Below are 16,594 nucleotides of genomic sequence, written 5' to 3'. Positions count from 1 at the left end.
TCAGCAAACAACTTAGTTTTCACTGGTATGTCTTGAGTAATGTCATTAAAAAGAACAGTGGTTCCAGGATGGAACCCTGCGGTATGCCTGACAAAACTGGGGCCGGACTGGAACTAATGCTGTCGGTGGAAACACTCCGCTGTCACAATGAAAGATATGCTTCTATCCAGGGTATTAATGTAGTGTTCTTGAATATTGATTTCATTTTGATAAGCAGTTTAGGATGGGACACGCGATCAAAGGCTTTCTCGAAATCTAAGAATATAATGTCTACCTGGCTTTGCTTATCTAATGATGCGGCAAAATCATGAATGGTTTCGAGCAGTTGTGTTACCGTTGACAGGTTCCTGCGAAAACCATGCTGTCTGGAATCGATCAGGTTGTTATTTTCAAGAAATTCCGATATATGTTTAAAAATGACATGTTCAAGTGTCTTCACACATGTGCATAAAATGGAGATCGGCCGGTATATCGCAATATGTGATGGATTTTGTGATTTAGGAACGGGGACGATTCTTCCATACTTCCAATCATGTGGAAGTTCTGCTCGCCGTAAGGATTCTTTAAATATTATAGTTAAATATTTTGAGCACCATTCGGCATACCTAATGAGGAAGGCATTCGGTATGCCGTCTATTCCAGGGGATTTTTTGCTGTCCACTTTCAAAAGAAGCGAGAGAACGCCTTCCTCAGTTATTGATACGTCACCTATAGCAGGGCATTCGTGAGGTAGTGTAAAGTGTGGCTGATTGCCGTCATCTTTCGTGAACACTGAACAGAAGTAATCATTGAATGAACTCGCAATGGCAAATGGATCCGTAACAGGTCTACCATCAATACATAGATTCGATACTGTACTCTTTTTTTGTTTGAAATGACGCCAAAATTTTGCCGGGACGAAAGAAGAAAGTTTTTCATAGTTACACTGTCGTAATGTAACGTAGCATTTTTGATAGCGTGTTTTAACTGTCTGCGCATGTCGGAAAGTCTTTGTGCGGTATCTTCGGAGGGACTACGACGAAGTTTCGGATCTTTTTCGTCTTTCGTCCCAAGCGTACAATGTCTTTGGTCATCCATGGGTTTGAGCGTTGCACACACTTCACTCGGAATGGTACGAAATCTTGTATGCACCTTAAAACAAGGTTTTTGAAGAAAAGCCACAAATCATCAACGGAAATTTCCCCAGACTCAGAGAGGACAACAAATTGTGAAAACGAGATATCAAGCTGGTCCAATATACTCACATCATCAGAACGCGCAAAATTCGGTACCATAGATGCCTGTTTCTTGATTTTCTTTATACAATTGAAATCTACATATAAGCTTACCATCTTATGATCGGATATACCGTCAAGAACATACGTTTTCGGGCTGCGATTAAGGATGCTATTGCTGACAAGACAAAGATCTAAAATAGACATGGTTTCCCCTTGTATCCGTGTTGGTTCAGTAACTAGTTGTGTTAGGTCATGGAAAAGAATAATATCAACAAAAGGCTCGGCAGAGCTGCATAAAGGGTCTGGGAATTTACTGTTCCAGTTTATGGACGGTACGTTAAAATCGCCACCGAGAATCAAATTCCAAGAATAACTTTTGCTAGCGCATAAAAATTCATTAAGTTTCTCAAAAAGGGAATTACCTGAGTTAGGCGGCCTGTAAAATCCTGCTACTACGAGACTAAGGTCATCAAGAAAGGCTTTTAAGATTACGTTCTCGATACCAGGTACGCCAGGAAGCTTCTCCACGTGTAGCGTTTCTTGAAAGATAATTGCGACACCACCGCCTCGGGAATCCCTATCCGTGCGGTGAATTTGATAGCCCGGTGGCGTTACCTCATCGTCGCTGATTTCACTGTGCAGCCAAGTCTCAGTTATTATTATTGAATGTGGTTTGTACGTCAGAATGATGCTTTGTATTTCTTCGGACTTATTCATAATGCTACGAGCATTAAGGTTCAGGCAACAAAATGGTTGTTTATTGCCAGTTTCAGTTCATTGCTTCTTGCTGACGTCAGGCTTTCTAACAGGAACCCTTTTATTTTCTGTAGCATCCCATTCGAACAGTTCGTCATTAACTTTAATTTTGTCGTAGACCAACTGGGCTTTTCCGCCTGCTTTTCTTAATTCTGAGGTGCTCTGCCAGAGTTTCTGACGTTTCAGTCTGGTTGGGGCTGAGAAATCTTCCGAAATCGAGACATCTTTCCCTTTCAGCCTGCGACAATTTTTCAATATGGCCATCTTTTCACGGTGGTTCGTCAGTTTTATTATCACGGGACGGCGTTTGTTGAGTTGCTTGCGGCCTATCCTGTGAATCCGTTCGACCGAAGAAACAGTCACGTCTAGGGTCTTGCTGAAAACGCCGTTAACCACCTTTTCAGTCAAATCATCTGTCATTTCATCATCTTGCTCTTTTACACCGAACACAATAATGTTATTTCTCCTGGATCGGTCTTCTTGTTCTATCAGCTTACTTTCCGTAGTTCGAATAGTCCCTTCAAGCCTAAGCACCTCAGTTTTAACTTCTGTGATAGCTAATGTGGCTGCCTCAACAATGTTAAGCTTGGATTCAATTTCGTCGAGTCTGTTTTGGATGCTTTTTTGCCCTTTAAGTAACTCAGTGAGTTGTTGGTCTACCGTGGGACCAGGGTTCGGTTCCACGTCCCCACTTATCAGTAGCGACAGTACATTTCGAACATTCAAACAGAGAGTGCAAAGACAGTGTGGGCACGGCAGCTGGAAAAAGCACGGGTTGTCCGATTTCTCAGTACAAGCTTCGTTACTAACCTGCATGAAGAACAGGAACGGATTTAGCCTCATGTTGACAGGAGGCCAGCCGACGTGCCCACTGAACTGTCGTGACCAAAGCGGGCTCTTTATAGCTGCGGGTGACGTCGGTAGTCCACGGCGCGATGACGCCCAGGTGTTGTTGTGGTGCTGCCAGTCATGTGCGTAATCATGAGCAGGGGCGGTAGCGATGATAAACGGCTGTGCTGCATCTTGTAATGCGCCGACCGTCACTGTCCAGCCAAGAAGGAACTGCATGAAGAACAGGAACGGATTTAGCCTCATGTTGACAGGAGGCCAGCCGACGTGCCCACTGAACTGTCGTGACCAAAGCGGGCTCTTTATAGCTGCGGGTGACGTCGGTAGTCCACGGCGCGATGACGCCCAGGTGTTGTTGTGGTGCTGCCAGTCATGTGCATAATCATGAGCAGGGGCGGTAGCGATGATAAACGGCTGTGCTGCATCTTGTAATGCGCCGACCGTCACTGTCCAGCCAAGAAGGAACTGCATGAAGAACAGGAACGGATTTAGCCTCATGTTGACAGGAGGCCAGCCGACGTGCCCACTGAACTGTCGTGACCAAAGCGGGCTCTTTATAGCTGCGGGTGACGTCGGTAGTCCACGGCGCGATGACGCCCAGGTGTTGTTGTGGTGCTGCCAGTCATGTGCGTAATCATGAGCAGGGGCGGTAGCGATGATAAACGGCTGTGCTGCATCTTGTAATGCGCCGACCGTCACTGTCCAGCCAAGAAGGAACTGCATGAAGAACAGGAACGGATTTAGCCTCATGTTGACAGGAGGCCAGCCGACGTGCCCAGCCGACTTCCTGTATGTAGGAGACATACGATTCGGTCGGCTACTGGACATGGATGGCAAGCTCTTTTTGCGCAGCCTGTTGGCAACCTGACAAGTTGCCAAATACGTCGCGAAGCCTCTCTTTGAAAATCTCCCAGCTGGAGAGCTCGACCTCATGGGTGCGAAACCAGACACGTGGTGTCCCATCCAGGTAAAAGATCACATTGGCAAGCATGATGGTAGGGTCCCAGTGGTGGCTTTGGCTAACACACTCATTCATGCTGAGCCAGTCATCCATGTCAATGTCATTTTGGGTGGAGAATGTCCCAGGATCACGGAGACTAGGAACCGTAACGTACATTGTGGTAGGCGCCGCAGGTGTAGGTGGCAACGGGGTGGTTCCATCAGAAACCATGGCTGAGAAGACGACGGTGTGGCCGCTTTGGAGCTCCGTGGCGAGGATGGGGAACATTCCACCTCCACCACAATGTTACATGAAGAACGAGTCAGTAAGATGAGCAACTATTTACAGGTTATATTTACAACAGCGTGAGCCCAGTTTGTTCTTCCTCCTCTTTTCTCGAATGATGGCACACACGTGTAGCAATATCCAGAGCCAGACTAAAGAGTCCAGCTGATATGCGCTGGTGGATCAGTCGTCATCGTGACGGATCTTTTGCTGCCATCGGTCTTCAATCGTAAAAAAGCTGGTGAGCTAGCGGCATTCCTCAACGTATCTGGAAGACTCGGACAGTAATGTTCACACGATGAATAAGGTCGGTAATAGACAACTATATCAAGTGTACAGGAAGGTTCAAGGCCATATACGAGGAAGAATTTATTATATTTATTTTACAAGTACTGCCAGCCTTGTTACCAGGCCTTGGGCAGGAGTGGGCATTTGGAACAAAGCACAAGTATGAAATAAGATGAAACAAGATAGCAGACACTCAACAAGAATCTGCATAACAAACAGCATAAGATAAATCTTTTCACAATCATGATTTGACGGGTAGAGAAGAGGGATGAATGCTATGATGTATTCACAAAGTGCAGAAAGAAAGGAGGAAACCATTGGACAGTCAACAGTTGTGGCAGGTAATGCGTTCTATTCAGAAATTGTGTGTGGGAAAAGGAAATTTTTAAATGCATTGGTCCTGCAGGAAGGAATCCCTAACCTTTTTGTTGTGATAAAAGCGCTTGCAGTGGTGGCTAGCCAGTAGAATATATAATGTTTTATCTATTCCTTAGACTTTCGTCAACCAAATGACCAGGCAGGATTTTGTAAAGGCCACTCAACAATAGGCCATATTCACAATGTGTGGAGTATAACTAACCCTTATATATAGCTTTCATTGATTACAAGAAAGCGTTTGATTCAGTCAAGACCTCAGCAGTCATGCAGGCATTACGAAATAAGGGTCTAGGCAAGCTGTGTGTTAAAATACTGAAAGATATCTATAGCGGCTCCAGAGCCACCGTAGATAAAGAAAGCAACAAAATCCCAATAAAGGGCATCAGGCAGGGAGATACGATCTCTCCTGCTATTCACAGCGTGTTTACAGTAGGTATTCAGAGACCTGGATTGGGAAGAATTGGGGATAAGACCTAACGGAGAATACATTAGTAACTTGCGATTCGCTGATGATATTGCCTTGCTTAGTACCTCAGGGGACCAATTGCAATGCATGCTCACTGACCTGGAGAGGCAAAGCAGAAAGGTGGGTCCAAAAATGAATATGCAGAAAACTAAAGTAATCTTTAACAGTCTTGGAAAAGAACAGCAGTTTACGATAGGCAGCAAGGCACTGGAAGTGGTAAGGGAATACATCTGCTTAGGGCAGGTAGTGACCGCGGATCCGGATCATGAGACTTTAATAATCGGAAGAATAAGAATGGGCTGGGATGCGTTTGGATGCATTTGGCAGGCATTCTCGGATCATAAACATCAGGTTGCCATTATCCCTCAAGAGAAAAGTGTATAAGAGCTGTGTCTTACCAGTACTCACCTATGGGGCAGAAACCTGGAGGCTTACGAAAAGGGTTCTACTTAAATTGAGGACGATGCAACGAGCTATGGAAAGAATGATGGGTGTAACGTTAAGAGATAAGAGCAGATTGGATGAGGGAACAAATGCGAGGTAATGACATCTTAGTTGAAATCAAGAAAAAGAAATGGGCATGGGCAGGGCATGTAATGAGGAGGGAAGATAACCGATGGTCATTAAAGGTTACGGACTGGATTCCAAGAGAAGGGAGCATAGCAGGAGGCGGCAGAAAGTTAGGTGGGCAGATGAGATTAGAAGTTTGCATGGACAACATGGCCACAATTAGCACGTGACCAGGGTAGATGGAGAAGTATGGGAGAGGCTTTTGCCCTGCAGTGGGCATAGCCAGGCTGATGATGATGATGGTGGTGGTGGTGATGAATTGACTGTTATAGAGTAAAAAGAAAAATTTCATTCTGTCCCGGTAATGCCTTATTGCAAGGTTTTCCAGTTCTGCAGCTTCTAGAAGAGATGATGGGGATGTGCGCCAGCTGCACGAATTGAAAATAAACCTTCCTGCCAAGCTGATAGTGCTTTGTAATGTTGAACGTGTGGAGTGAGTCGTTGTGGAGCCCTGCGTCGGTGTCTGCGTCTGTGCCCGTGAGTGATTTTTCCCCAGCACGGTGGGTAAGTTCACGCGCACGGGCGTGGGCCAGCTCGTTGGCGTTGGGAACGATGGGGGAGACCCGAGGCCACATGTGGGCCAGGAACGAAGTGATGACGTGGGAGGCGACGCGCCTGCCACAAAGCAGGGTGGCCGCCTCCCTCTAGACCGAACCCGTGGCGAAGGCTCTGACTGCCAACTGAGAATCCATGTAGACATGCAGTCTGCTCCCATCCCTGAGTGTGAGGGCCACCGTGACCTGTTCCGCAAGTGCTGGGGATGAGCCCCGCACCGACACGGCACTAAGGTGGTTGCCCTTGTGATCTACCACGGGCGCCACGAATTGGTCGGACACCTCGACACCTGTTTGGCCTGTTTGACACCTCGAAGGAGGTGGCCAGGATGAAGTGATCGCTACCCAAGTTCTCATGCAGGTTACTCCACAGTGTTGGCTCCACGCACCCCCTTGACAAAGGTGAGATTCGGCGTGGAGTCCCTGGTGATCAAAGTGCCCATTCTGGTGGGGAAGGACGGGTCTGTCAAGAGTAAGAGCGCATGATCGGCGGCCATTTCCCAGAGGTCGCTCCTCTTCGCGGTCGACGATGGGTGGCCTCACTCGCAGTGCGGGGCATTAAGGTCACCCGCGACCACCAGTGGAGAGCTCGATGCCAGCCCCGCAGCCTTCGCCACAAGGGACACGAAGTGGTGTCTTTGGTCCCTGGAAGAACTGTATATGTTGAGAATAAAGATGTTGGATTTTAGCCAGGCATTGGGAACGATTTCAATTAGCGAACGCACGACCTTGCTATGGTCTATGTGCATGGAGTGTATGACAAAAGAACATCGTTTCGACACGAGGAAGCAAATGCCACTCCTGCTCACGGCAAAGATGGAATGAGCCCTGTAACCTTGCAGCGAAACTGTCTCTCTGAGAGTTTACTGTAATAAAATGATGCGCAGTTTACGCTTGCGTGGACGAACAAACTGCTGCAGGACCACCCTTTTTGGTAAGAACCCGGCGCAGTTCCACTGCCAGATTAGGAATCCTTTATCCTGACCCGCCATGTTTGGAAAGCTTTTGCATGACCTTGCTTATAGGGTTTATAAGGGCTTGCTTATTGCATTTGAAACCCTCTACCTCTGAGGGTAGACCATTTCTAACTGCGCCCAAGGAGCTGGAAATTGACTTCCCGATACCGACCCTAGTTTCGAGGGTGTTGACCTTGCTCTCGAGGGTGTTCACCACCAGTTCTATTAAGTTCATAACTGAGCCTTGGAGGCTGTGTACTGACTCACTGACACTGACAGGTGTCCTTCATGGAGTTCCTAATCTTGCTTTGGAATTCCTCAAGGTCCCCTTTTCCCTTATCAGGGGCTGCGAGGGCCTGCTTCTTGGCGGACCGTGCCAGCACCGGCGCCTCCACAACGAGCTTTCTGGGAGCCGGCGCGGATGGTGCGGACAACCATGACTTGCGAAAGGACTCGAACTCGGCTCAGCTGCTACATCGCAGTGCTGAGCTGCGCGTTCTCCTGCTCTAAATTAACAACTCTAGGATTGCTCTGCTCTGACAGCGAACCCTATGTTACCTTTGGAGGCTTCTGCTTGACTCGATAAGCCCAGCTAGGTGGTCTCCTGGATCCTGACCCTCGAGCAAGAGCGCCCCCTGGAGCAGAAGCGTTCTCTGGACCGGCTGCAGCGGCCAGCTGGAGTGGTGGAGCGTCCCCTCAAGGACGCCCTGGGCACACTCGGATCACGTACTTGGCAGCTGGACGTCACCTGCAATGCAGGTGTTTTCTCGGTGCACTTTTGCTGCCTCCTTTTGCAACAAATGACGTAGGGCACTTGTAAGCGTTGTTCGCAGGCCTTGTCCGCCGTGAGATGAGGCCCCCCGAAGAGGGCGCACTTGGGTAAGCACTCATGGTGTTCGCCAGGCGACCCGAGTCCACATCCCTGCAAATTGTTTTCTCCAGGGCCGGGCACACATCAGTGTCGTGACCCAGCCTCCCGAAGGCGTAGGAAACGTCCGTCTGGTGTCTGTAGAGCCTACAGTAAAGCATGCTGGCGCCGCACATTCTTAGTTCAGCGCTTTGAGTCTGACGAAAAGAATGACGATCATGGTGGTGTCCTTGATGCGTTTCATATTGAGGGCCTTGGGATTCCTTGGCTGGGCAATCATGTTGTGCAGCTGGTTGTTGTCAAAGTCGAGGTCGACGCCTCACATGCTCCCCTTGCACATGTTATCCGGCGCCGCCAAGTACGAGTTGACTTCGTATAGAGTGGGCCCCACGAGTAGAGCTTTCACCCCCGCGTGAGCGCGGGCGTTCTTCTCCGTCTGCGTACTCACGACAGAGATGTTTTGGACCACATTGGGGCAGACAATGTTCCCCTCCATTTCGGCCGGGGCAAGCTGAGCCGCCATGGCTAGTGCCTGGGTCACCTTGATCTGGCTGACCCTCCTGACGTTCATCCCGCCTCTGGGGCGGATGATGATCTTAATGCGCTGGGCAGTCGAGGAGCATCGATGCTGCAGCGAGCCGTTTCTTGATGCCACCGTCGGCGGGGGTGTGGGAGCTGCCACAGCCGCTGCCACATGATGTGGAACTTGCCCGAATGCTGATGCCAAGCTGGCTTCGTGACGTGCGCTTCGAATTGGCCGGGCTCTATCTGGACTGCAGGCACTCCTCGGGGGTGATGTCCTCCCCCTCTACCGTCACTTGCATGGACATTCTTGGGAGTATTGGGCGCTCGGCGGTGTGCTAGAGCTAGGCCTCGTCGATGCGCCTTCTCCGGGAAAGCAGGACTAGTCGAATAGGCCTAGAAATCGTGTAGCGGGGTCGGGGTAAAAAGTCCCGATAAATGGCGAAGTGACCACCCACTGGCAAGAACGTGGTGTCAGCGTGCCCCTCAAAACGAACTGCGTCGAATGGCGTGGAAATTAGCTGAAGATGAGTTGTTTTTTTGACCGAAAACATTTACAGAAACGGGAGTCGATGTTTGCACATTCGCACTAGTCAGCTGGAGTCTGCTAGCAAGGAATTTTTTCAGACAAGCTAAACTAATAAAAAGAATCTGCAGTGAAGACAGCGATTATATCCACCACCTAAATGACCTTAAAACAACGCTAGAAGAAAGGAACTATCCCCAAGTTGCTCTTGATAGAGCTTATGATGCCGCGTCAAGATTGGAGAGACAGTCGGAATTGGCGAAGAGACAGCCCACACTAGAATCTGACAGACCGCCAGCTTTATAACAAAATATTCTAATGCACTCCCAAACATAAACAACAGCCTAAGAAAATACCACCCTACATTATCAAGTAACGAGCATATGAGATAAGCGTTCACGGATGTACCAAGGGTTACCTATCACCCCAACAGAAACTTTAAAGACATGTTAGTGCACGCAAAGTCAGCCAGCATCGTTCCCTGTAATAAAAGCATGTTGTCGCCCCAGGTGCAAAACCTGCAGACACCTTCAAAGGGACATTAAAATTAAAAGCACCGTAAACAGTTATACACACGAAGTCAAAACTAGCTTTATTTGTACAAGTTCGAATGTGATTCATAAGCTTGAATGTTCCTTCTGTAAGAAACAATATATCAGTGAAACGGGACAATCGATGAACGTCAGATTAAACGGACATTGCCTGGACACAGCTAAAAAGTTTCCCAAAGCCATCACCGAGCATTTCAACCAACCAGGTCATAACTTTGACGAACTTAAGCTCTACATCTTACAGTCAAATTTATGTTCTGAACGAGAAAAAAAAATACAGAGAATCATACCTTATCCAATATGTTCAAGACATTGCAACCAATAGGCATAAACGTTTCAAAGAGAGCTTTAGAATCTATTCACTATGCTAAATTTCAAGCTATAGGCAACAACACATAGTTTTTTTTCCGTCTTTCTTCCTTTTATTTATTTATTTATTCCATGTCAGTATTTTCTTTTACATACTTTTCTTTTCACGAGCCCCGATTTCTGCCACTACTACTATCATCTCTTTCAGAGGCACGATAGCCCACGACCACCAGCAAAACAGGTAATAGAGGGGTGCTGTGCACGCCGTTGACACATAGCTGACGGATGGCCATGTCACCGGCCTTGTGCACAGCACTCCTTTATTCTCAATTCTACATCCTCGCCGCTAGCACACCTTCTCTCGTTGTCGCACCCACCCGCCTTACCCCCTCTCCTCTTTAGAAGAACCCTACTATATATACTGTGACGAGGAAAGCATATGGCGCCTTGAAAAGGACAAGTCCACTTGTCGAAACGTTGGCTCCCCCTTTCACCTTGTTCTCATTTTGCTCATCATAACGTAGTGTAGTATAACTAGTCCTAGTTTACTAGCACAGTAGAACCTTGTTCATACGTTTTGGAAAAAAAAATGCAATGAAAATCGTACTAACCGGGAAAACCTATCATAAGAAGCCAACAAACAAAGACATCAAGGACAACACAGAGGGAGTTACTTGTACTTACTAACTGAATTAAAGAAATGATAAATTAATGGAATTGAAAGTGGATGAAAAAAAACAACTTGCTGCAAGTGGGGAACGATACCACATCTTTGCATTACGTGTGTGATGCTCTACCAATTGAGCTACCATGGCTACCGGGAAAACATATGATCTGAAGTAACTAAAAAAAATTTTTCACTCGACCATTGTTGACACCTATGTAATGCGAAGCGTCGCGTGGATCATTGTGGCACTAGACGCCGACGTGCGTCGAGCTGGTGGTGCTGCACCGGCCCGAGACTCATTTTGTTGTTTCCCTATCAATGGCGTTTTAAGAGGGCCACAGGAAAAAAAGGGAAATCAAGCTGGTGGGCAAAGCCAGATGCCGCCAAAATGAAACGTGATGGCCACATAGTGCCACCTGTATCAGAGAACGGTGGCGCCTTGGGATTATCTCCTACTAAAAGCGTGCAGTAAGCTACCGATGGTACTATGCACCACGTGCTGTAAAACGGATAGCTGAAGATGGTTATTGCAGTAGGTTTGGCAGCGGTAGATGTGAATGTGGCGTGCGACGACTCCGGAGGTTTGCTGGTACCGAAGTCAGAAGCTAAGTGCGCGCCGGAAAACGTACATAACGGGAATGCATCAACGAGGTTCTACTGTTTTTATGTTTACTAGTATTTATTTATAGTACTAGTATTTATGTTCACCAGTATTTATGTTTATGGTAGTGCAATACATGCATAATGCGGACGTAGAGGGTTTGGCTTTCAGGAGCAACAAGTTATCTTTTCGTGTGCTTTCATTTCACCTTTCCTCATTATCTTCTACATTCCAGTTTTAACCACAGTTAATTTCACCGATGCTTTCCTTGGCTTCATTGTCTGTAAGCTTTATGTGGTCATATTTAACAAAATCGAGCCTATCGGTTCCCCTTCTTCTCTCATTTATTCCCTACTATTGTCATTTAAAAATTATGTTGCCGAGTTGACCAAAGTGAATATTTTGCATTGTTACACTAGAGGCTAATTTCGACGAAACCTCCAGTCGAAATTGTGTATATTCAGACTCTCAAATCAGCCAAAAATGATCAAGTCTGACAAATAGCTAAAGTTCAATCGTCATTTCAGACAGTGCATGGCATTGTTGGTAGAATAATTCCAAGGAAAACTTTAACAATGTGTAGAAAGAAACTGTCGATCAAATTGATCAATTTCAATAGGCATGATAATGAAAGCGTTGATAAAAGGGAGGCACTCCCTGTGTGTTGTTTACGCTGTTGAAAAGAATTGCAAAAAAAAAATCACACCAACTTACTCTGCAACAAGTTCATTTTTATAATGTAGACTGGGATTGCCTAGCTGCAGTGAAAGTCCTCTCTGAACTGTCTTGCTCCCTTATGAGCAGTATTTATTTGTAAGATTGGTTCCCATTCAGGCCTTTTGTTCAACTTGGGCCTTTATGCAAGTTGTCCACTTGTGCTGTGCATAAGGGAGTCACAGGTGGTGGTGGCGGCAGTGAGCATGGTGCATGCAGTGCTTGCACTTCATGAGAATTGTCTTCACGGGGTGCGCAGTGCATTACTATTTGCGTTAGCGTTTTTGCTGTGCTCTTAGTTGCCTCTCCACACACTAGCAGGCAGAAATTTGCTCAATGAAAAGCTTTTTTACATGTGAAATTATGGAAGGCAGATGGAGTGTTGTAGGCAAAGGCATACTATTGCTATTCTTAATTCAGTATTGATGAAATAAAACAAGACACTGACCACAAAAGATTTTTTTAAAGTTGACATTTTAGCTCCAACACAGAAGTCTTGTTCAGATTTGTGTGGGAGCCAAAAAATCTTTCGTCGTCAGTGTGTCTTGCTTTATTTCATGATGTTCTAGCCCGAACCAAGAGAATTCCATCTCACTCTCAATTTCATTTTAATTCAGTATTGCATTCGTCATCATCAGCCTATATTATGTCCGCTGCAGAATGAAGGCCTCTCCCTGCGATCTCCAATTACCCCTGTCCTGTGCCAACTGATTCCAACTTGCACCTGTGACTTTTCTAATTTCATCACTCCACCTAGTTATCTGCCACCCTCCACTGCGCTCCCCTTCTCTTGGCACCCATTCTGTAACTCTAATGGTCCACCAGTCATGCATCCTATGCATTACATGGCCTGCCCAGCTCCATTTTTTTTTTCTCTTAATGTCAATGAGAATATCGACTATTCCCGTTTGCTCTCTTATCCACACCACTTTCGTCCTCTCTCTTAACATTACGCATAACATTCTTCGTTCCGTCACTCTTTGCGTGGCCCTTAAATTGTTCTCGAGCTTCTTTGTCAACCTTCAAGTTTCTGCCCCATATGTTAGCAGCAGTAGAATGCATTAGTCATACACCTTTCTTTTCAATGATAATGGTATGCGTCCAATCAGGATCTGGCGATGTCTGCCGTATGCACACCAACCCATTTTTATTTTTCTGTGAATTTCCTTCTCATAATCGGGGTCCTGTCACCTTTGAGTAATTGACCTAGATAAGCATACTCCTTCAGAGACTCTAGAGGCTGACTGGCGATCCTGAACTCTTGTTCCTTGCCAGGCTATTGAGCAATAATTATCTTTGTCTTCTGCATGTTAATCTTGCATATATTACTGTACACATATGCTCAGTGTCAGTAATATCCTACTCACTTTTCCTGGCAAATCGATTGTGTGTGAATGTGCTGTTTTCATTGGAGTCAACTTTCTTGAAAAACATTTTGTTTTAATTCAATGTGCATATGTGGGCTCAGTGTCTGTTGGAGTGCAAGCAGCATCAGTGTGGCTTCCATTTGATGTGCAGCTGTCAAGCATGGAAGGTTTGAAACTTCCTTTCCTCATGTGAACGGTAGCGACAGCTGCTGACAGATGGGCAATAAAGACATTGTGCAGAAACCATTGATAAATAATCATCAAAGTCATGTGATAGTTTCCCATTATATACCTGCAGAAATAAGCTGCTAGGGGACACTTATTCGTTAATTCTGTTGGTTAATGCCACAAGGTGACCTTGCACCGGCTAAGGAGCGGCCCGCATTAGCAGCCCACATTAAGGCTTTTCCAAGGACATTCATTGGCGTCATCACAATTGGCCCACCAACCTTTGGTCACACTGTTTGCAGTCCACTTTACTCGTCCCAAAAACCTAAAGTGGGGAGCCAGCTTTGCTTTAAGAGGTGTGATGTGGTGAAGGGAACCTCATAAATATGCAAAGACCTGTTGCAATAGCAGGGCCAACTTTAACTTGCACTGGCCAAGCTTTGTTACCCAGTGAAAAAATAGTCGCCACTGCACCCATCCATGCATCTTGTGGGACTGTGCGATTCCTCTGCAGGTTTGATTTCCATGATTGATAACTTCCACCCTCTGGATGCTGTAATCACCGATCAAGGCAACAAGAACTTTGTGTACCTGACTGAATCTGGTGGGACACCCGAGAAGCCAAAGGTGAGGTAAAAATATTACACCTCATTTGCTTAACACGTCACTAATTCAGGCGCTTGTAATAGTGGCTTTGTAGTGGTGAATCAGTGCAGAAAGAACACGAAAAATTTGCTTATTATTTGCCCATTATTTCCCCTCGTGTTGTGGTCCTTGTAGTGAAACAAAATCATTGCCCAAGTTTTCTTGCTTTCTGCAAATGGATAGCTTGTGCATTACGCCAGCGCATCTTACATGCAGAAAGCTGGCATTTGTGTCAGAATCGCAAGGGTAGTGGCATAAATACTGCAAGATGAAATGGAGGACAGAAATGAAGGGCCATGAGCATCGTAACTGTCTCAACTCCCAGTGGGCATCTGAGCTGACCTGTGGCCGTGAGAAAGATATAAGACAAAAAGGTTAGGGGAGAGAGTGGCCATATATCTTTCTGTGCATGCCTTGTGCATACTTTGTTTGGTGCTTGTTTTGCCTAGATGTTCCATGAATACTTTCAAAAGATGAAGCACCAACAGTGACGGCACACTAGGAAGGAACAATACTCCATCAATACGTGTGGGCACGTTTCCTAATAGGTGGAACACAATGCTGTGTTTATGCTTCTTTTATTGTTTCTGCGGTTTGTGTCCTTTGTGCACTGATGGGTTCTTGTATTTGCATAATTCATTTTGTAGTGTTGGAACATGGGACACACCGGAAGAGCATGCTAGGGTCATTGATGAATTCTAACAAATATGGGGAAAAGCGTGCAAGGTATATGCACACATACATCACACAGCCATTAATAGTCCATCGTTCTTAGTAAAACTTGTGACAATGAAAGAGGCTACCTGTGATCATGCCTAAGAAGATGCCATTTGTTCTCTGCCAAGCCTATGGAAGCGGTGCTGACACAGTTGTAGACTCAGTGCAGTCTTTTGTGTTTCAATAACATTCTTAGGTTGATCTTTATGCCAGCTCAGAGTATTGCCTTTTGCCAAGGGCCAGCCTTTGTGCATAAGTTTCCCATTATATTCATGCCCTCTCAGTCTCTCAGTAAGGCTTGTCCGCATGTTCACCGCACATAAGGTGTATAGATACCTCTTGTAAACACTGTACATCTCGTATCGCTTATATGACTAACAAAAAATTGGGCCTCTCACTCTCATTCATACCACTATAAACATAGACGTAAAGTAGCCCCCCTGTCCATCATTTCTATATGCCAAGGGGTGCCGGCAAAGAAGGCAGCACGTGGTGAAGGAGTGCAGATGAATGCCAGGTGTTTAAATTTCTCAGTACATATGTTAGTTTGTAATGAACAGAAGCTGCCAGTATGTTATTCTCATGTAGTTCTCTTCTTTTTTTTTTTGTTCTTAAACAGAGCATAGCATTCTTATCTCTGACATGAAAAATTCTGTTTGATGCCCTTTTTTCTTTTTTTAGGTGTAGAACTTGATTGTCATAGATATGTGTGTTGGTTTTTTACACTGAGGGCCAAGAAACCGATCTTGTACTTCAGAATGCACCAGAGTATGCTCATGTTTTAACAGTGCTCTGCATAACAAATGCATTCCAGTTTTCAAGGACATGTCGTCTGTCCCTGTGCTATTCTGTCCTAAATGGAAGGAAGAAATGCTGGAAAAGCTTGGAAGAGCCCAGCTGAAGAGGGCTGTACTGATAAACATGATTGGGAAGGAAATGTGTTCCATGTAGTAATTCTTTACAGCCATCCCACTACCCATAACCTGAGGAAGGGTGAAGCAAGGACTGAAGTAGCCTTTCCATTCTGAACCTTACAACGACAGGCCTTGCAAAGAAGCCAGTGTAACCTAAAGAAAGGAGACTGAGTGGTGAAAAAATGTTGTGTATGAAATTGTCACATGGTACAGTGCAGCACGCATGCTAGGCCGCACTGCAGGTACGTCACTGAAAAGGTGGAGGAGCACCAGTGACACACAGCAAAAATATTATCACTGGCCACTTCGGCCATCACCATGGAGACTGCAGTGGTGCACCTAGGGTTGAAGAACTATGAGTGGTACTATTATGCAGATTTTGGTGCCAGACTGATGGGAGAGGTTGTACAGGCACTCAAGATTGAAAAGTTCAGGCGCTCTTGTGTCAGTTTCTGCACTATCTGAGAAAGGTGCATCTTTTCTCTTGTGCTTCATTGTGCACATTCAGCTATAACAGCATCCTGAAGCAAATGATTAGTGTTCTTTCTTTTTTTATTGTGTGGTTTCTTTTTTCTTGCCATTCCACACATGTAAAGCATTGGATGAGATATGCTGCCATTTGGTGCATGCCATGTTTTTACTGCATACATATTAGCAGGGTTATACTGCACAAGTAGACTGCAGTAAATTAACATTCCTCATGAGCAAAATTGTACATGCAGCTTTGCTTAGTTTTGCATCATTGCCATGATAAAATTCTCCAGAT

The 16,594-nt window shown here is 45.8% G+C and overlaps 1 protein-coding gene across 9 annotated transcripts in view; it reads left to right on the top strand.

Moving 5' to 3' along the window:
* Positions 1-16,594, top strand: part of Tmem43 (Transmembrane protein 43) — a 138,989-nt gene that overhangs the window by 93,496 nt on the left and 28,899 nt on the right. For all 9 annotated transcript variants that reach the window (XR_008610739.2, XR_008610737.2, XR_008610738.2 and 6 more), the window contains one exon: positions 14,067-14,179. Coding sequence is in view for 6 of the 9 variants with exons in the window: in XM_055066801.2 (XP_054922776.1) it covers positions 14,067-14,179 (113 nt within the window). In the remaining 3 variants the exon portion in view is untranslated. The remainder of the gene's footprint in view (positions 1-14,066; positions 14,180-16,594) is intronic.

The sequence above is a fragment of the Dermacentor andersoni genome, chromosome 6 (assembly GCF_023375885.2).
Source record: "Dermacentor andersoni chromosome 6, qqDerAnde1_hic_scaffold, whole genome shotgun sequence".
NCBI classification, from domain to species: domain Eukaryota; kingdom Metazoa; phylum Arthropoda; class Arachnida; order Ixodida; family Ixodidae; genus Dermacentor; species Dermacentor andersoni.
The sequence above is the reverse complement of the archived record's forward strand: the minus strand, read 5'-3'. Positions and strand labels throughout refer to the sequence as shown.